We start from the raw sequence: 21,363 nt of genomic DNA on the forward strand, positions 1-21,363 counted from the left end.
TATGAAGAGTAAAGAAGAGGGGTTGACTTTTGCCAGGCAAGCAGAGGACGTGTCCTTTGAACAGGGCTTTGAAAGATGAGGGCAATCAGAAAAGAGCATGTAGAAGACCTGGATGTTGATGAGTTTCAGGCAAATTTAGGAACTTTAAAACAGACTTATTAGAAAAGAGTGTATGTGATGAAATTGGGGGGAAAGTAAATAAAGGGAAAAGGATTGTGAAAACCTTTAAATACTGGGTTAAACACTAACTTGACTCTGAATGGGGGAACATTACCAGACTTCTTGTGTGCAAATAAAAATATTGTGAGAATGAACAGAAAAACAGAGAAGAAAAGTGGAATCCATTTAAGGATAAGGGGGATTTCATGGGACAGGGATGGAGGGCCTGCCCTAGCAGCTGTAGGAATGGAAACTAAGGAGCAAAATCAAGGGCCATTTTGGATTAAAGTGACTTCATGAATAACCTCATTTGTAGAATGCTAGGAAAAAACTAAATAGGAGGATAACTAGGCTGATTTCAAAATGACAAAGGTATTGTTTATGATTTTTGCCTATTCCCTCAGCCATCTTATTTTAAAACATTGGTCAAATAAATAATGGTTGAAAATTCTAAACAAGACAGCCATCAAAGTAAAAGAAAAGATAAGTTTAAAGAGTCAAGTCCAAAGACAAAGAATTTGGATTCAGACACATGGTGAAGTTCAACTGGAAATATTGTGGCATTCAGGAGAAGGGACTAGGCTGGGTAAAGAAATTCAATAGCCAACAGAATATAAGAGTTGAACCAAGCAACGGGATGATGGCGTAAAGGCGAGGGCTGTAGGGCATTAATATTTTTGAATACTTACCCTGCTTCAGATGCTTTACACACATTATCCATTGATTCTCACAACAATTTATAAAATGGCCATCATGGCAGAAAGCATAAGTATGATACAAACTGAGAAGTCTTTACATTTGACCATTAGGAGGTTACTTTCAATGGACTGATCAAAGCAAAACGTTATAAGCCAGAATGCAGTGGGCTGAGGTGCGAATGCGAATTAGGAAGGCAGAAGGAGTTCAACAAAATGAAGCAGGGGGAGAGAGCGTGGAGCCAGAAGGGAGGCCAAGGAAGAGGAAGGCATGAAGGGAGTTGAGTTAACCAAGAAGAGAAGGAGAACTGAATGAAGAGGAAGAGGCTGGACATTCCAGACAGATAAAGGAAAACCGGTTTCTGTTATCAAGGAAGGTGGAAAGGAGGACATAAGGAATACAAAAGAAGAGCTAGCGAGAAAGAAAATATTGGGTACCCTGAGAACAGAGATAGGAATGGTGAGGAAAAAAGGTAAGACAAGGGAACAAAAAAAAGAATGCTTAGATATTTCAGAGCTAAATGGTCTCTTTTAGTCTCTCATTAGCTTCTAATAAGAGTAGCATGGATGGTCTGTGACTTTAATATGGGAAAGAGGTGCCTTATTTGCTCTCAATTTTCATAACATTCCATGGGTTAATAATATTACTTTAAAATGTCTGACAATCCAACTTCCTCACTGCCAGATAGAAGAAAGCTTAACTACTTTCTTGTTTTTACAGTGTATGTAATTTGAATCTGGTAATAATCTCTTAACAATAGAAGAGTTAATAAACATTGCAAAATTCTGTTTTAATCTACAGAGTAAAATTCAAGCCACAAAAATCACAGTTTGTTATTCATTTGAGAATATCAAAGGAACTTCTTCTGAGGCAAATAATATACTCAATTTCAAATGATATTAGGAATACAGAAAATAATGTATAGATATAATGTGTCAAGGGCAAAAAAACAGTATAAATAAAATCATCAACAATGAGAGAAGAGCTAAAATGGTGCAGGAACAGCTTTTATGTGGTAGAAATGCCAAGTGAAGCCATTGTATATAACAAAAACGTATTGGTTGGGGATGCTCAATACATAGGTTTAAAAAAGTCTAAGCACACACAAGCACACACACACACACACACTATATAATAATCTGACTAAAGTACTCAAAACTCATATCTAAATCAAAATAAAGGTAGCTGAGGTCAACACAAAAAGACTATGAGAAACTCATTCTTCTGTGACATTATAGTTATGAGGGAATACATTATTATGTAAACTTAATTTTAAAAGACAGGAGAAAATCTGTTTTCTGCTGACCAAAGAAGTGACTTATTGATACAAAAGGAACACTAAAGTACAAAAACACCCACTGTCAATAATATGATACAGAGTTAGCAAACCATATACATGATCTCCATGTGGTTATGAATGTAATAGTTGTAAGTGGGTGAGTATTAATACACATTATTTTACGGTTGCAAGTTCACTAGGATCAATTAATCTAATGCAATGGTCAACAATATGACTTGATATGTTAATTGCCTGGGTTTACTATGGGATGATACTGCCAGAAAAGGCTTATGAGACAAGAAAATTACTTCGTGGGATAGCATTCGGTAACTTCCACTGAGGAGTAGAAATTATCTGATTTGTCAGCAAAGAAGGCTAGTGACAACGTACCTCCTGTCGGGCTGGTGCTGCATGTGGCCAGTCTCCTCTGGACAATCCTGTAACATGGGCTGGAGTTCTTCCTGTGGGGAGGGAGTCAGAGTGGCAGTGGACTGATGGCTATAGGACACGGCAGCTGGAGAAGAAGCTGCTCCCCGAACGGGGGGAGTGGGGCCTCGTTCATCTTCCTCCTCTTCTAATTCATCTTGTTGCAAATACATCCTTGCTGGTGGCACGGGACATGGCATTTCTTGGTCATAGCTAAAATAAATGATAAGGATGTGTAGACTTACTTCAGGTTATTCAAATAAACTATTTGGATAGTAATGAAATGTCACCTTTAAATTGTTTTTCAAATCTGAACGTTCTCAGTCACATTAAGGAGGTATTATTGAAAAAGGTTTTACCTCACAAGGTTTGTGAATTACTGCATAAACTATTTTCCTCTAAGGGACTGCAATTGACATTAGCATGTTATAGGGTCTTAGAAGTCATGCAATAAAAAAATTCACTTAACATGGCTTAATTTAGTACAGCCCAAATGTATTTGGTATATTTTGTCCCTCCAATATGTTCTCTAAAAGACTCAAAGATGGTATTACAGAGGACCTGAAGATGAGCTGCTACATTTAGAGAAAAATTACTCTTTTTTTTTTTTTTTTTGAGATGGAGTTTCGCTCTTGTTGCCCAGGCTGGAGTGCAATGGCGCAATCTCGGCTCAACGCAACCTCCGCCTCCCAGGTTCAAGCAATTCTTTTGGCTCAGCCTCCCGAGTAGCTGGGATTACAGGTGCTCATCACCATGCCCAGTTAATTTTTGTATTTTTAGTAGAGACGGGGTTTCACCATGTTGGTTAGGCTGGTCTCGAACTGCTGACTTCAAGCGATCCATCCGCCTCAGCCTCCCAAAGTGCTGGGATTACAGGCGTGAGCCACTGTGCCCAGCCAAGAAAAATTACTCTTAACAATCTTTTCAGAGAAAGATATAATGGAGGTCAACCTGTTTAGTCCAATACAACCCATTTTTTTTTCTCTGAAATTATAGTAGATCACTATTTCTTCAGCTGAACACAAAATGAAGTTGTTGGCTTGCATTTAGGCTGGTGAGTGAAAAACACAACACCGTTCAACAATAAAATGCCCTACTCCTCTGCTGGAGATGGGAGGGAAGCACGATGGATCTGGGGAACATTCATGCCTTTCTCTTTTCTCTTATCCCAGGGCGTATGTTTATCGATTATAAGGGCAATGAAGTACTACATTATATAAACTGTGGACCCATTTCCCTTGTTCATTCTCTACCATCCACCTTGTTTACCTGAACTCAGGAAAATTGATGCTCAAATAATGTTTCTTTGCATCTTTCTTTACTTTCCTAATCTCACTATCTCCCTCTTTGCCTCTCTTTTGTTTCCTTTATTAACAAACAGCTGAGCAACTTGCCTACTTATCCAAACTAGAAATGTTTTAGTTATCTTTGACTTCTTTCTTCTCCCTCAAACTACTCCCCAATTCATTTCTATTCTATCAATAAAAACTCTCTAGAATCTATTCTGTAATTTTTATTTCTTGTATGTGCTACTGCAACAATCTTTTAATTGGTCTCCTAGCCTCCAGTCACTCCATTGCTTCCAAAATTACACTAATATGCATCACATGCTGGCTATTCATGTGCTCTTCAAAATAAGAAATGGCTCTCTAATTGTTTAGAGAATAAAATATAAATGACTAAGCAAGACACTCGAGTATCTGCATAATCTGGCTTACATTTGCTGTCCCAGCTTTGTCTCGTTCCCTACCATGTGTTTCATGTTAGTTTTCCAGGAGACCACATCTGTGTGGTCCCATGTCCATAAAACCCCTTCTTCTTAACTGAGAACCGTCTCATTTGTCCAGATCAAGAACAAATGTAGCCAATCACGAAACCTTCATTCTTCTCAGTTAGAATCAGTCTTTCTCCTTGGGGCACAGTTGCAGCTCCTATATTGCTTTTTTTTTTTTTTAAACCTATATTCACTTATTTCATTTTAGTCCCCTTATTTTTGTGAATGAAAGCAGCAATGAATGTTGTTAAAATAGCTTGGGAAATGCATTCAGGCCAAGTGGAATGGCTCATGCCTGCCTGCAATCCCAGCACTTTGGGAGGCTGAGGTGGGACGATCGCTTGAGATCAGGAGTTCGAGAACAGCCTGGGCAACACAGTGAAATACCATCTCTACAAAAAAATAAAAATAAACTTAGCTGGGCGCTGTGGTACAAGCCTGTAGTCTCAGCTACTTGGGAGGCTGAGATGGGAGGATCACTCGAGCTCTGGGGTGAGTCCCTGTTTCTAAAAACAAAACCAAACCAACCAAACCAAACCAAACCAAACCAAACCAAACATACAGTTTCATTTTCATTACTTGCAGATTCCATATCTGCAAATTCGCTGACTCGGTGTAATTTATTTGTAAACCCCCAAATTGGTATCTGTGGCATTTTCATGGTCATATTCCCACAGACTCACAAAGAGGCCAAAAATTTGAGTGCCTGATGTGCATGTTCCCAGCTGAGGTAAAACAAGGATACACTTTGCTTTCTTGTGTCAGTTCTCACACGGTAAACAAGCGTCCTTTTCATGGTTCACTTAGTGCCATGTTTGTCGAAATGTTTTAAGCTTTATATTAGTGATTTCCCTGCTTAAAATGGCCCTCAAAAGAAGTGCTGAAGGGCTCTTTAGTGTTTCCAAGCCCTAGAAAGCTGTAATGTGCCTTAAAGAAATATATCTACGAAATCAGCTTTGCTGAGGCATGGCTTATTGGGTTCCATGTTAATAAATGAACAATATATATTAAATAAGCCTCTTTAAAAACACATACATAAAACAAGGTTATGTATTGGTCAGTGGACAAATATGTTGTGGCTAGAGGTTAGAAGGAACCTAGCCCTGTATTTCTCCTAGGACCAATGAATGGTTCAACATTTGCTAACTCACTGTTCACAAGAATTTTAAAACACATAAATATTGTGGATAATGAGATTTCCCTGTCAATATTTTTATATAAGAATTTTACTTAAAAATGCATTTTATAAAAAGATTATTAGAAAACTGAAGCACAGAGGCTTTGTTTCTGGGCATAGTAATACACTTCTCTGTGTGTGGAGAATGAAGGAATGATGTCTTTACAGCAGTCACAGAAAAAACTGTATTTTCAGGTATATTTTACGATTTATTCGTTAATTCTCCACCTTAAAGGAGTTTTCCCCCTTTGGTTATGTTAAAGAAGCAGCTGTTTTGTTTCATTTGGCGGTACCATGTCCAGTTCTACAGATTCTGGAGTGAGAAAGAGGTACACTAGCTTCCTAATTGCTATCATGTGGATTATTATACTTGTTAAATCTTTGGGAGAAACAGTCCAGTAAAGTTTACATTTCTACAGAGTTCTCAGCATAAGGTGATAATATCTAAGAACAAATAGCCTTCAGGATCCCATCGTTGTGGTATAAATTCACACGATTATCTTTCAAAAATTTCAAGACCTGTCACAGAAGTTCTAATATTCAAAAATCACAAAATTATATATCCATATGTTAAATTATGTATACACACACAGGATAGATACATGAGCTAATATGTATCATTTTTATATTCCATTCTAAGTTCCAAAAGAATCTTTCAAAGCACAGATTGCTTTTTTGGAAGCAGCAAGGAGAATTTTTACTTCCTGCTGACCAGCACTATTTTATTTAAAGGCAACTGTGGACCTTAGGAATCAGTCTTCTCTTGACCACCTAGTATAATAATTGCTGAAAATGGGCTGAAACCATCATATTACACTGTTTACATCTGTTTGGATGCTCCTCTTACCTTTCATCTACAGAAATGTTGTACTCTTCGCTATTGCTGTGTGGAGGAGGATGTGCTGGGGGAGGAGGAAGCAGGTCTGCCCAGTTCATGCCACCCTGTTTTGGTACCTTGGGTGTTCTTGCCCCTTTCTTGTGCCCCTGACTCCCTAGAAAGGAAATAAAATAGAAGCCATTGATCTCTGGCCTTTAAACTTTTTCCATTAGTCACAAGTTAATTATTTTTTGTAAATATGATTTTATAATTCATTTATATATACAGAGATAAACACGCTTTTTCATTAATTTTAAACAGAACTTTGTACAAGAGAACATGCAAGGTACTGCCATGAATAACCGCAAAATAAATAGCAAAAAAGCAATAAAACCATGAATGAATGTTTCAAGTCATATCATTAATAGTGATCTTCCTACAGCAATTAATTGCATTATGGATTATCATCTCAAACAAATGAGCTGTAGACATATTTTCTCGAGTGCCTTTCTATTATTTAATTGCTGGAACCTAAAATACAATATGATACAGATACGATCTATTAGAGTTCCACTGTTGCATTAAATCACTGAATATATATAATTTGTACTTGTCCATTGAAATGTTTTAGGCACAATGAAATTACTAGTTCCCTTCAGAAAGGCAAGTACAGATGAAATAATAGCTGGAATAACTGATAGAACTAATGACAAAAGAAGCAGAAAAATGATTTTTAAAAGGGACAGAAGTGTTTTCAGCCACTGTTTCTGTACAATGATGGCTTATGGTAAAATGATGTTGCTTGAACATTCTTAGTAGTTTGATATAGCCCAATCATTCAAGTGCTCCAGTGTTCTCATTTTAGATTTGGCATATTTTTTAAACACAAGAGGCTATATATTTGAGAGCATTTATTTTAACAAAAACTTTAGGTCAACAAATATTTTGGGACAAAATATCCCCCTTTCCAATATGTTATATTTTTTATTCATATGTGAATTATAGACAATGAGTCTATAATTATTTTTCTCATAAGTTCCCTTTATATCAGTGCATTATCTTGGCCTTAGTTTTTTAACCCTATCCAATCCTTCTCCAACTCATGTAATATATGAATCAGGTCTGATCATATTCAATGAGCCTTGATTTTTTTGTCACTTGGGAATTTTCAGTCAAATGGCAGTGTTTGTTAAGCCAGATGTTCTTGTACTGGTAGGTTACCACACTAAGCGTGGGCTAGGGACAGGCTGTTATTAATAAACTACGATTATCAGTCCTATGTGTATGTCTCTCACTTCTCTCGTCCACCACTCCGGTGTCCAGCATTGGGATAACTGTGCATGTGTTGTAGACTAGACATTAACCCACATCTTCCTCTGGATTTCCTGATATACATCTACTGTAGCAACTCCATCAGTCCAGAGAGGCCTATCACAGATCTCTCCTATACCTTATTTACTTGCTTTGTTCTCTTCCCTAATTACCATCACGCATCTTTACATCTTTTTACCATATATTCACAGACTATCAAATGATATATAGCAGTAGAACACCCAGATCTAGGTATCTAAGCTGAGGGATGCTGAAGGTCAATTAAAGATTAATAACCTAGAATCATTGTTTATTTTCCCATTAAGATATGGTTTTCTCTATGTGACTAAAAATTCAAAGATGAAATGGCATAAGATAATCAAATATTAAAATATTTCATATGATTTTCTTAAAAGTAGATCCTTGAAATATTTCTCTTAATTCAGGATTGACTTAGCTTCAAAAAAGAAGTCATTTAATAAGATGTTAATTGTTAAAACAAACAAATAACATATAACAGAATCAGAGTAAATCTAAAAGGTAAAGGGCCATTTCTAAGCTCCCTTAATTCCAACAGAAACACAGGCTAGACAATGCCGGACCAGCGTGTTAGTTAAGGGAAAACTGTAAAATGCAAATGCCATATTCATTACAGAAGAAGGGTGGAGACTCTTGGCTAAAAGCCCCTAAGAACAACTTTAATCCAGTTGCCGGGAAGTGGCATTTCTACCCTCTCCTGGAGAAACATTGCTAGAGTCAAGATCAGTCGGTTTTGTTCTCATTGTGGTGTGACGTGCCACATGTTAGTTCTAATAACGAACTGCCTTTAATTAGAAAAACAGGACTTAAGTACCCAGCAAGCTCCCATCTGCAGCCCCTATCAGGAAAACAGCTGGCAAACAGCTGCAACAGCATGAAGACCACAGGGAAGAGGCCTCAATGTGGCTTTGGGAGGCACTTACAGACTGAGGTTGGGAGGTTGCTTTACGAGGCTTCAGAGCAAGAACTGAGGGATCCTAGAGGGATAATAAACTGAGACAGGCTCCTATTGTACCTGAATCTCATGTTATTGTCTCTCCGGCTTTTGATTCTGCTCAAGTGTCCTCAAACATTATGTGCTTTTATAAGCTCGTTTCAAATGGCAACATATTTAGCAGGTTAACTCTGTGCAACATTTTTAGTTATATTTTGGCCAACGGGGAAAAAGTTTCAACTGCCTTTAAAGATTAGGCAGACATGTTTCTTCTGGCTTTGCTAAAGCTCATTAACAAGAAAGAAAATAGGACACTCAGTCTTTGTTGCCAAATAGAACATAAAATGATTTAGTGAGTGGAAAGTCCCTCAAATTGCAGACAAGACACATGCCTGAGACTCAAATTACATACAGTGATTTAGACATGTCACCTACATACGTCAGTCCATTAGCACTCAATTTGTAATCTTGGAAAGTACCAGCTTTTTAAAGGAGAAGTTCTTTGGTTCATCTTACTTACCAGATGTACTACTGCCCCGGTCTGAGCTGTTGTAGGATCCTCCTGTGTTCTGGTCGTATGATTGGTTGTATGGGATAGTTTGAGGAACTGTGTCATTTGCTCGATAATCTAGACATATCAGATGAAAAAACAATAAACATTTACTTTCTCTTCATGAGCGATTTCACATCTCTGCTTTCTCTATATTTCTGAGTAACTAAAGAAACAAATTGGACCATTTATTTGCCTTTTTTCTCCTCTATTGTTGTATTCGGATTGTCAGGATATAAAAAGGCTTATACTCCAAATATACATAAACTATAAATAACTTTAATAATATAATACCAATATGATTTTAATAAGAATCACAAAAATGTCTGCAAATCATAAAAAGTAAATCACAATACATAAAAATAAAACTGAAACCTGTCAGCAAGGTTATAGCTAATAAAAAATATATCTATGATTAAAAAAAAACAAATTTCTTAATTTGCCCCAGAAATGCTTCTGCCTACTTAGGCAAAAGTGAAAATCCAAATGATAAGCTCAACACTGGAATGTAGTCAGTAATAATCTGTCATCTAGTTGCATTCCAGGTTCTTTATTATGGTCTGACATACCAAATCTGCTTACAAGCAGTATAAACAATAAATCAGAGTTCTGAAATATTTGTGCAGAGGCTCTCAGGGCTTTCCGAAGTCCACAGTAAAACAATATACTATGAAGGAATAATGTGACAATAGTTTGAATCACCACTGTAAACTCCATGATTACAGAAACTGTCCTATTCATTTTTGTCAGTTTTTGTAATGAACTTATGCAGGAGTCTCGATCCATATTTATTAAATTGGGTTATTATACCAATCAAGTACTTTCTTAAACTTGAGAAAACGCTAGCTGACTTTCATTCTCGAGTTAAAACATAATATTAACTTAAATGAAATTTTTAAGTTACATTTTTGTCATCTTCAACTGTGATAAATCGCATTTTCAAAGAAAATGTTCCCAACCCAAACCTAAAGAAAATGTCTATGTCTCCAATTATCTCCAGTGTATTCTTTACCTGGAATAGGTGGGGATGCATTGCCCCCATCTATTCACATTAGAGCAATCCTGGTTTTCCTAGAGGTATAACTTTGCAAATCATGATATTATAGCAGTAGCCTAAAGGACTACAAAGAAACCAAACACCTATCTTTTCCAACTCATACACATTACAATACAGAAACATTTCCTTCAGGCCACAGAATACTATTCTGCGGCTTCAAGTTAATACTAAACTCAATTTATTTTAGGTTCTATACGGACAGACTTCAATCGGGTCAACCAAGGAAATTTAGGTTCTAAAATTATACACTGTAGCAGTCTTAATAACCACACGAGGTGGGAGACATACAACAAATTGAACCACTTCTCCAGTTCGAGTTTAATTTAATTATTTTATTTCAGGTTGATATAAAAATGCCATTGGTTTATATGACCACATAGAAGCAATTATCTTCCATCCTCTAGTGGAAAGAATGGGATAGTCTATTTATTGAAAATGCGAGGTATTGTGACAGTTGTACATCTGCCTCATGAATAAAAGATTGTCCGTCCCAATCCCTCACCTGCTATTAAATTTAATCTCAAAACCATTTGAAAATACTTATATATTATTATAAAATAAATTTTCCAAGGTTATTGTTGTGCTAATTAACTCTTTGACAATGGAAATTTTGAAACCAAAGAAATAAGAAAATCTCAGCGACAGAAGAAAAGATTTTACTTGCTAGTCGCAGACAAGTTTCAACATCTAGTCGAGGTGCTGAGAGTATCATACAGAAACAGATGGGAATACGCACAAGCCTCTTCACCTTTGTTCAGCTTGTTTTGCTCCATGATGTTGTACTGAACTGGTGCCACTTCTTGTTTCTGCTGTCCCAGTGGTTTCCAGTGCTTCTCGCCAGAGTCCCCGCTGCCATTGTTCATGTTGTTGCTGAGGTTTGACTGGATGAGCTGAGTGGTGGCATAAGGAGTAGGCTGCCCTGATGGATTGACAAAACGCCCATCCTTCAGATTTGGGCTATTGAAGGTTTTCATCTCATTGATTTTGTTACTAAGGTCCACATCACCATAAACAGTTGACTCAGGGAGCATCAGATTTGTTTGTTTGTTATCCAGTTGGTTGTTATAATTTGCTATACAATCAGCTATGTGCAATGGAGAGGAAAAGGAAAAAATCATTCTGCGTGGTTATTCCTTTTAAATTTCTTTTTACGTAGCTTTGCGAGTCATCAGAAAATCGTTATGTAAAGTACAAGTGGGCTTAAATAAGATCAATAAAAACGGCCAAATATCTACATGTGCTTTCTAAAGAAAATTAATAATTGAAAAAATAAAAGAGGGTACACAGAATTTGTAGAGACTAAATAAATTTGAATTTCTGATAGTGCTGAAGTAAACAATTCATCCAATTTAAAATAATTTTCATTTAATAACCTCATTAATAGGAATTCCACTAAAATAATATATACATGTATATCTTTATGTGTCAACTTTTTATTTTCTAGTCTTTGGTTACTGAATTATTTGAAGCTACTGGTTAGCTGCTGAAGCAACAGACAAAGCACATAAATGAAAAATCCAAAGGAAAAAACTATTCATAGATCAAAGAACTTGAGATTTTGGTATTTTATAAAATACCTACATTTAAAAGACATGGGAACAGGGGTAAAATGATAGTAAATAGTACTAAGAAGAATTCTATTAGTTCTTGTTGTAGTCATGTTGGATAATCATTATCCAGAAAACGTGCTATATAATCATTTTCTCATGGTTTCATAATGACAATCAAAGAAATATAAAATGACAATAATAATAATAACAAAAGGAATCATAGTAACCTGGGTCATTGAATCAAATAAGCCTGAAATAATACTTAAATATCTAATATCTCATTTCCACTCCAGTTTTCTCTCTATTGAAATATTTGGACATTAAATAACTGAATATACATACATAATATATACATTCATATATTTTATATATATATATATGGCCTGCAGTTGAAAATATTAAAATGGTAGGAAGAACTGAAATCATATTTTTAAATTAAAATAGTTTTTAAATACAAAAATTAAATTACAATGGTAAAAATGTCATTATTTTATTCATGTTGTCCAAAAGTGGTACCAACATTAACAAATCACCTGTAGCATTGGTTTTTAACTGGATATGTTTAAAAATTATAAATTAACATGCTTGTTACTAAAGATGTAAATGTGAATATAATCTTAAGAAAAATGTGTAATTTCTCTATCCTACTGAATTCAACTATTCTGCATGTCAACCATGAACCGTCAGGGAACAGAAATATTTGATTCATCTGGCCTTTGTGATTCTTATTTCTAATTTCCAGTTTTGTTTAACAGTGGTTAAGAAATACTATAAAGATCATGTGGTTTTTGCATTCTCATTTTGTTTTGCCAATCTGTCTATATTTGTTTTATCCAACAGAACTTTGGAGATATTGGACATGGTCCACTCCACTTTGTCCGATACAGCAGCCACTAGTCACACGTGGCCACTGAGCACTAGAAATGTAGCTAGTGCAAAAGAGGCACTGAGTTTTAAACTATATTTTATTTAATTCAATGTAAATAGCCATCTGTTGCCAATGGCTACCATATTGGACAACACAGCTCTACCTATTAAATGGGTATCGCCATTTTTTCTCTCCTATAGGTCTCAACCCAGTTTTTCTTGTACTTATGATTACATGAGTATCTATCTGTCTAGACATTCAGAATATGGGCCTCTAGAGGACAGAGACTTGGTCACATGAATACGTCACATCCATGTCCAGTGGACACTCAGGATTCGCTTTAAGGGCAGACATGCAGACTGCTCTATGATTTGTTCTTTATAGTGTATAGCATCTTTACTTAAATCCAACTTCTCTCTCGCCTCTCCTTAATTCCACAGGTTATTTTACTTCTATCATCACAGAGATTCCATACAATAATTTTAATATTTCCTATATTGGGAATATTGGGGTTTTTTTTGGGGGGGGAAGGGTTGTTTGGTAAGAAATCTTTGGTAATTTTTATTCCTTTAAATCTTGCACACTGTACATCCGATTTTTTACTATTATGTTTTGGCATGAAATTTTAGCAAGATAATTTACTCACACATACATCTGACCCAAAAACCAGACAATAGAAAATAAATGTATGCATGCACACCTGCAGTGTGTGTTTGTGTGTATATATATATGTATATGTATGTATATGTGTGTATGTGTGTATATATATACACTTATATATGTGTGTATATATACACACTTATATACATATATGTGTGTATACACACATACATATATGTATATAAGTGTGTATATATACCTACATATAGGTGTATATACATACATATATGTGTGTATACACACATACATATATGTATATAAGTGTGTATATATACCTACATATAGGTGTATATACATACATATATGTGTGTATATATACACACACACTTAATATACACATATATATATATATATATATATCGTGTCCTCAGGATTTGCTACACTATAAAATCTGATTTTAAATTTCAGTTAATTTTTATTTAAATTTTTTTGTTATTACTGTTGTAGATTATTATTATTATTTTTGCTATTAAAGAATTTGGTTCATTATAACTATGAATTTATTTACCTTTTGATCTGTGTTATTCCCAAAATCTCAAAAATGATTAAATATGATTAAAGATTATTTAATTACAATTAAAAATTATATGCCAGGCACAGTAGCTCACCCCTGTAATCCCAACACTTTGGGAGGCTGAGGCAGGAGGGCTGCCTGAGCTCAGGAATTTGAGACCAGCCTGAGCAACATAGCAAGACCTGCATCTCTACAAAAAAAATTTTTTAAATTAGCAAGGCATGGTGGTGCGTGCCTGTGATCTCAGCTACTTGGGAGGCCGAGGTGAGAGGATTAGTTGAGCCCAGGAGGTGGAGGTTGCAGTGAGCTGTGTTAATGCCACTGCACTCCAGCCTATGTGTAGAGCGAGATTCTATCTCAAAAAACAACAAACAAAAAAGGTAAAAGAAATTGTGATCACATACATTCTTATCAACATAAATACATTTGACCAGCCTGGCCAACATGGTAAAACCCTATCTCTACTAAAAATATAAAAATTAGCTGGGTGTGGTGTTGTGTGACTACAATCCCAGCTACTTGGGAGGCTGAGGCAGGAGAATCACTTGAACCCAGGAGGCAGAGGTTGCAGTGAGCTGAGATTGCGCCTCTGTGCTCCAGCCTGGCCTACAGAGTGAGACTCTTGTCAAAAAAAAAAAAAAAAGTTAGATACTTTTATGGCTGGGCACAGTGGCTCATGCCTGTACTCCCAGCACTTTGGGAAGCCGAGGTGAATGGATCACGTGAGGCCAGGAGTTCGAGGCCAGCCTGGGCAACATGGCAAAACCCCATCTCTACTTAAAAAAATATATAAAAATTAGCTGAGCCTGATGGTGCAGGCCTGTAGTCCCAGCTACTCGGGAGGCTGAGGCATGAGAATCACTCGAACTCAGGAAGTGGATGCCACTACACTCCAGCCTGAGCATCAGAGTGAGATTCTGTCTCCAATAATAAATAAATAAATAAATAAATACTTTCACATGATTTTATTTTTCCTATTTGCTATTGATTGTAGAATTTATCTTCCCAATTCTCTGGGCAAAACTTTTTTGGTGGACTTTAGCAAAGTATGGAGGTTAAGGGATGGAGAAAATACTTAAATCAGGCTATTTTGCTAAACAATAGTCAGCATTGGATAAAATACGGGTCAAATTTTATCTTTCCCATGTAGGGAGAGGGAAAGAAAAGATCTTCTGGCTAGTTCCTTAAAAAGCTTATACATATCAGGCTCTCTCTGTGTCCCTAACCTGGGCGACTGTAGGTAGTGAGGTTGCTGTCGCTGTTTCCATTGCCTGCCGTGCAGCAGCTGATGGAGCAGTCATTGTGGTTGTTGCCAGTATTAGGCCACGTGTCCGCCAGCCATGGCTGCGTGGCAGGTTCACTGATGTTGAGAAGTCCGGGCCTAAATAAAAAAAAAAAAATTAAAGCAAATGTTATATGAATAGAGAGTAATATTTTCTATTTAAAATTCCAATAAATTCCTCATCTTGTTATGCTCACAAATCATCTGATGAACTATGCTGAATGACATTATTATCCCTTTTATTCTACACACAAGGCAACTGTAATATAAGGTCCTGGGATGTGCCTCCATTTACATAGCCATAACTGTACACAGGAAGAGTTATGCATCAGACCTAAAATCTCGTATCATTTGCAACGTTCTACTCTGCCTTTAGTCATAATGGTTAAAAATCAAACATGGAATATGAACATATTTTTGAGTCTTTTAGTGGCTTAAAAAAATACCCTAGTTCAGATAGTTGGCACTTCTTCCTTTTGACCCATTAAAAAATTGTGACTCCTTACAACTTCATTAAAAAATGAAACAAGCCTCTTTACTCAGATAATAGATTCTTCAAATTAAATGCAGTGGCGTATTTTTCTCCAAAACCATGTTTCATACTTAATGAGTTTGGGGCTCTGTGACATTTTACACAGATCCTCATCAATGTTTCAGAGCATAGTTCTATAAGCTTGTCAACATTTTCTGATGGTGACAATGTAAAATGTCATCAATCCCAACATAAGCAAAGGAAAGCTGATGAATTAAATCTGATAAAACAGAGATGTCCACTAAAAAGAATATTAGTGTTCATTTTGTTATTTTTTGGCAGAAGATGCTATTCCTCTTTTACTGTGCATTGGGAATGCCAAGTACATCAGCGATTATTAATGGGAGCCCTGGACCAACAGAGCCAGGGACTCAAACTGGAGTTGAAGAGTGGGATTCTTCCTTTTCCAGCACCGACTTCATACTTACCTCCATTCAGCAAAAGAGGTGACGTCCCATTCACAATAAACAGACTGGCATTACAGACTCTGCAAAGATTTTCTTGGTGGTTTTATTTTCTATGTTAAAATGCAATAATTATGTTTCTTATTTACCTGGGAAGCAAGAAATCTGATATTTCACCTTCCATGGTTCTTATTCTAGCACATAGTCTACTGAGTAAAATTTAGTATGCAAATGATGGTTGAGAAGTAATCCATTCCAAACAAAGGCTATGGACTTGTGATTCATTTTTGTATGCATATGTGGGTACATATAGTTATATAATAAAAATAAATATTTACCCTTTGCTTATAATGTGTGAGGCATTGTTCCGTTTTTTTGTTTGTTTGTTTGTTTTTAAACAGGGATGAACTCATGTGGTCATCATGACAATTTTACAAGGGAGTTACTGTTATCCAGATTTTAAAGATGAGGAAATGGGACGTCTAAGAGAGGTTAAGAAGTTTGTGCATGGTTACATAAAGTGAGTGAGTGGCAGAGCTGAAATTCATACCCTAGCAGGCTGGCCCTAGACTTTACACTCTAAGATTTTATAAACACATACACTGGAGAGTACTAAAATTTCCTAAAGCTCTGGAATATTCTTAATAAAAGGAAGAGTGGAGAAAATATCGGAAGTGTAAGCTGTTAAAACTGAGCCATCTTACTATTAAAATTGTTGATAAATCGTGATTTGAAGAGTAACGTTTCCAAACTGTTGAAATTTTAAACATTTAAATGCAAGTTATAACACAGATATCTGGAGCCTTGAAATAGATATTAGTTATAGGAATTCTGCATCTAGAAATCTTTTGCTTTCTTATTTTATTTTTCTTTGAACTTAAACTATGAATGTTATCACTGTAGAAGTTATTAAAAATAAAACTCCATATGTGACACAGCAGAGATGTTATAGGACGTCTGAAATATGGGTCAAGAGGAGATTTTCCACAGACTGACTTACATGTTTCAAAAGAAATAGACAATATTTTTATGCTGCTCTGATTCCCTCTGAAAAACACTTTCATAGTGAATGCTTTGATATCATCATAGGCTGAGAGACCTTTTCATATATATGAGTGATTTCCAACAGGAAGCTGACTTATCGATTTACATCCTAGTTTTCTGTTTAGACTTGAATTTGGAATGCTAATTATTTAAGGCAGAAGGTGAGCCATGATTACTGGCCTATAATGAACCTTAAAATGCCATGTGTAGATCTGAGATGACTTTGAGGAAGTCAAGGTCATATGTACCTACTCTAATAAGGGTTCTAAGGTCTTTTTTTAAACAATTTCCCATGCTACCCTTATATATTTGAGCTTAAGATATGAAGCAGAAAAAATACACATGGTGGTTATAGGGATTAACATGTTTCTTAAATATTATCATGTAATATTATCATATAATATAATAAGTGGATAGATTTGCGTCATGAAGAAAAAAGAGGGCAAATGCACTTTAGTAATTATATGACAATTACCTTCAATTCCTATTCTTCTCTTGCTATTCCAATCACTCACCCCAAGAAAGCCTATTTGAACTGCTAAATCACAAAATAAAACACTACAGAGTCCAGGAGCTGCGGAAATAGTGAAGGAGGCTGGCAGGAAGCCTTGTCAGGCTATAGGCTGTCTCCCCTTCCCACTGGCAGATTGAATGAGCTATAAAGCCAAGGGCTAGATCTCAGAATTGCCAATATTTTAAAGAGAAGCAAAGGCTTGAGCTCTATTTCCTCACCTCCCACCAACAGGGAATGTGGTATTGGCATTCTCTACCAGGTTAGCCAGACTTTCCCATCCCACCCTTCTCAGGTTTTCTCTGCTTTCTTGCTTTATGCTGTGGTTTGGATTAAGTATGTTTTTTGGACACATTGCCTGGAATGTTTGAGGAAAGGAAAACAAATGAGTAGCAACGGCTACTTAATATTTCCATGATCATTTCCCTGGATTTTCTCACAAATTCTTTGCCCTTTTTAAGTTGGGAAGCGGTCTCTTTGCTTACCACAATCTTCATTCTCTCTTTTCCAGGAATAGCCACATTTGCAACGTTCACAATGATAACAGAGTTCTAGATAACCTTCTCCTTTTATTAGAGGAAAAAATACAGCCTCCACAATTTCTCTGAAGTTACAAAGGACTGAACTCAGGCCTTCTGACATTCATTTATTCAATGGCTCATTCATTTTTTTTTTACTTATAGGTGACATCTATCAAAAATTATTCATGTGATTTATCACATTTATTTATGTAATTCAATAAATTACATTTATTGCATTATTAAAAACCCATTTATCGATAAATAAACCACGTAATCTGCATCCTCCAGGAACTCACACTCTCTTGTCAGAGGCAATCATACCTACCAGGAGTTGCCAAACATTTTCGGTAAAGGACCAGATAGTAACGTTTTAAGGCTTCCCAAGCCATATAGCTTCTTTGATAACTACTCAACTCTGCCAATGTGGCTCAAACACAGTCATAGAAAATATGTAAACAAATGAGCCTGCTGTATTCTTATAAAACTTTATTTACAAAAACAGGTGGCAGGCTGGATTTGGCCCAAGAGCCATAATTCGCTGACCTCTGATATAAACAAAAGATAACCGCATCACCTTATGTTACGCACTTCATTGAGGTAATTCCACATTAGAGAGTTAATGGAGGGCATAGTAGGTGGAATTCAGTAAACTGAGAAGGGTCGCTGGGTGGGGAGACAGTCCAGACCTATGTAATACATGCAGAGTGTAGTAAGGACACATAAGAGAATGCAATCTTGGCAAATGGCAGGTGGGGTGACACAGTGGATTGTAGGGTCTGGCACATTTTGAGGTGTGAAGTAAGTCTGCAGAGACCTAGAGCTGTGGACTTTGCATATTATGCCGAGTTTGGATCTGATATTCTAAACATGATAGGTCCTATTGATAATGGGATTTTCTGGAGCTCAGAAACACGATCAATATGCATTTCAAAAGATGATTCTGTCTCCAGTGAGCAAAAGGAATTAGCAGGAAATAATGCTAATGAAGGTATTATAGATAAAGGTAGGACTCCTGAGAGCTTTTGTCATAGATTAGGCAAAGGAGAAGTAGGGCTTGAAATGAAACAATATGAGAGTGAAAGGAGTAAGAGACAGCATCAACAAAATGCAGTAATGGATACAGGAGGTCCAAGAGGATGGCTGGAAGGTTTTGGCTTTGGTGTCATTAACCAAGTGAGGTAGGAGGTCCAGTGAGGACTCAGAAAGTCTGAAACACATGAGGGAAACCAGTGCTTAAGGGGCAGACACAAGAGAAGTCAGTGTAGGAGTTTGGTTCATTATTCCCTCTCTGATCTCACTAGATCACGAAACACAGACACAGACACACATACACACACAATGACACACACATCCGTAAGTGGCTAGGAATGAGGCCCCTTCGTAAAGCATCCTTATTGTCCTCATCCTATTTTATTTTTTCCGTAGCATTTATCAACTGCTGATATTGTACAGTTGACTTTTTAAAAAAATGTTTATTATTCATCTCGCATTTCCGCCACTATAATGTAAGGTCTGGAAGGGCAGGAATTTTTATACACTTTGCTTACTGATGCTTCCCAAGTAAGTAAACTAGCACCTGTCACATAGTAAGTGTTCAATATATTGCATGAATAAATAATTCTAAAATTTTGTATATAACTGACATTTTGAGCATTGACTCTGAAATCTTTATTGAACTGTTGCCTCCGTAACATCCCAACATCGTTTAGCATTTCATTTAGGAAAATGATCATTTCTACTTACTATTTGAAATAAATCAGTTTCACTGACAGGGATTTTATTTTTAACTTTAAAAAGCTATGTTTGTTTTGCGATATAGTGAGCTTTCCAAATAGCTCAGGAACTTTGTAATTTTTCCATCCTGCCGTGGCAACTAGCATTTGCTACCTATGCATTCCTGCCATTGTTTCCCATGTGCCAGTTTGCTCTATCCAGGTTGTAAATTCTTTTAGAGTAGGAACCAAGCTTATTTTTCTGTATGTGTGTGTGATACTTGTGTACACACACCCACGCACAGAGGCTAGTGAAGAACATATCAGAGACACTCAAGAAGCACTTTCACATGCTTTGATTAGTGAGGAGGTTGAAATATACACATGTAATGAAGTGGTTATAAAATCAGGTATTCCAGATTCACCCACGAGAAAATGTTCTTATGCCAGAGGCTCTTTCATGAATGTCTGGGCTGTGATTTAGATGGAATTCCCCTGGATGCACAAACATTCCCTGGATTAATTCCTGAATCAAGTGGATTTATTCCTTATGAAAACCTCCCTAGCTTTGGGTCTGTCACTGGCTGGCTTTGTTTCACAGGTATGAAAACAGGAAGTCAGCAATACCCAGGAAAGAAAAGATTAGTACTTGTTGCCAAATTTGTACAGCATTGGCTAAAGGTGGTCAACCTTCTTTTTTTTTAAACCACTCTTTGTTATATACTAAATTCAGTAATTTTCTTATCCGGTGGTGTGTTCCTTGAATTTAGGAATAATATCTTACTCATTGTTATCTTTCTAGTAGCGTCATGTTATACAGCTGTACAAAGAAGGGAATTTAGTAAGTTCACTGAATTTGAATTATAAGATGGTTTTGGTTGGAAGATTTTTTTTTTTTTTACACTGTAAGCTAGATGTTACTGTTTTGGAGAAAAAAACATCTTATTGTGAAAAATTCTGAAGCTTGGCTCATCACATAACTTATACCTTATTTCAGCCCCTTTAAGCTGGTTGTCACATCAATTTGTGATTTCTCTGTGAATATATTAAAGTTCACTGAATAATAATTACTTTAAAAATCATAAATATGAGATTCATTTCAATTAGAGGAGGGAAAACATTCTTTGTTAACAAGCTACCCAGATTTCCTCTTTTATTTCAACACATTTTCCTGCAAATGGGGAAGTGAACTATGTTGAATTCATAACAAGAATAAACAAACATAACCTACAACTTATGAGCAATTGCTGTGTTCAGCAGGTTTTTCAAATGAACTCTTTTTCTTGGATAGTATTTGTTAACTAGCTGTATTTGTTAATCTTCATAAATGCCACCACTTAGTCACTTTAACTCCTTTTAATCATTTGCTAAATCAGCAAGTCTCTTTCTCGGTTAAAGTCCTCCCTCTAGTGGTCACTGACTAAGATGCAACTACTCCAATCAACTACATTTGTGTGTAAACAGCTTGTTTCAACAGCATAGCTGAATGGAGTCTTCGTCAAGGAACTAAATAAATTCCACCTTTAAGTTAGACTTTTTAAGCAGA

The 21,363-nt window shown here is 36.2% G+C and overlaps 1 protein-coding gene across 12 annotated transcripts in view; it reads right to left on the minus strand.

Moving 5' to 3' along the window:
• The window catches only part of ROBO1 (roundabout guidance receptor 1), a 1,167,237-nt gene that overhangs the window by 27,497 nt on the left and 1,118,377 nt on the right, over positions 1-21,363 (minus strand). For 4 of the 12 annotated variants that reach the window (XM_055110152.2, XM_034956943.3, XM_055110155.2 and 1 more), the window contains 5 exons: positions 15,038-15,192; positions 10,968-11,303; positions 9,133-9,240; positions 6,359-6,503; positions 2,525-2,773 (listed from right to left, as the gene is read on the minus strand). In XM_055110152.2, coding sequence (XP_054966127.1) covers positions 2,525-2,773; positions 6,359-6,503; positions 9,133-9,240; positions 10,968-11,303; positions 15,038-15,192 — 993 coding nt within the window. Of the gene's footprint in view, positions 1-2,524; positions 2,774-6,358; positions 6,504-9,132; positions 9,241-10,955; positions 11,304-15,037; positions 15,193-21,363 lie in introns of all 12 variants that reach the window. The other 8 variants (XM_055110151.2, XM_055110150.2, XM_055110153.2 and 5 more) reach the window with 3 other exon arrangements.

The sequence above is a fragment of the Pan paniscus genome, chromosome 2 (genome assembly GCF_029289425.2).
Source record: "Pan paniscus chromosome 2, NHGRI_mPanPan1-v2.0_pri, whole genome shotgun sequence".
Classification (NCBI taxonomy): Eukaryota; Metazoa; Chordata; class Mammalia; order Primates; family Hominidae; genus Pan; species Pan paniscus.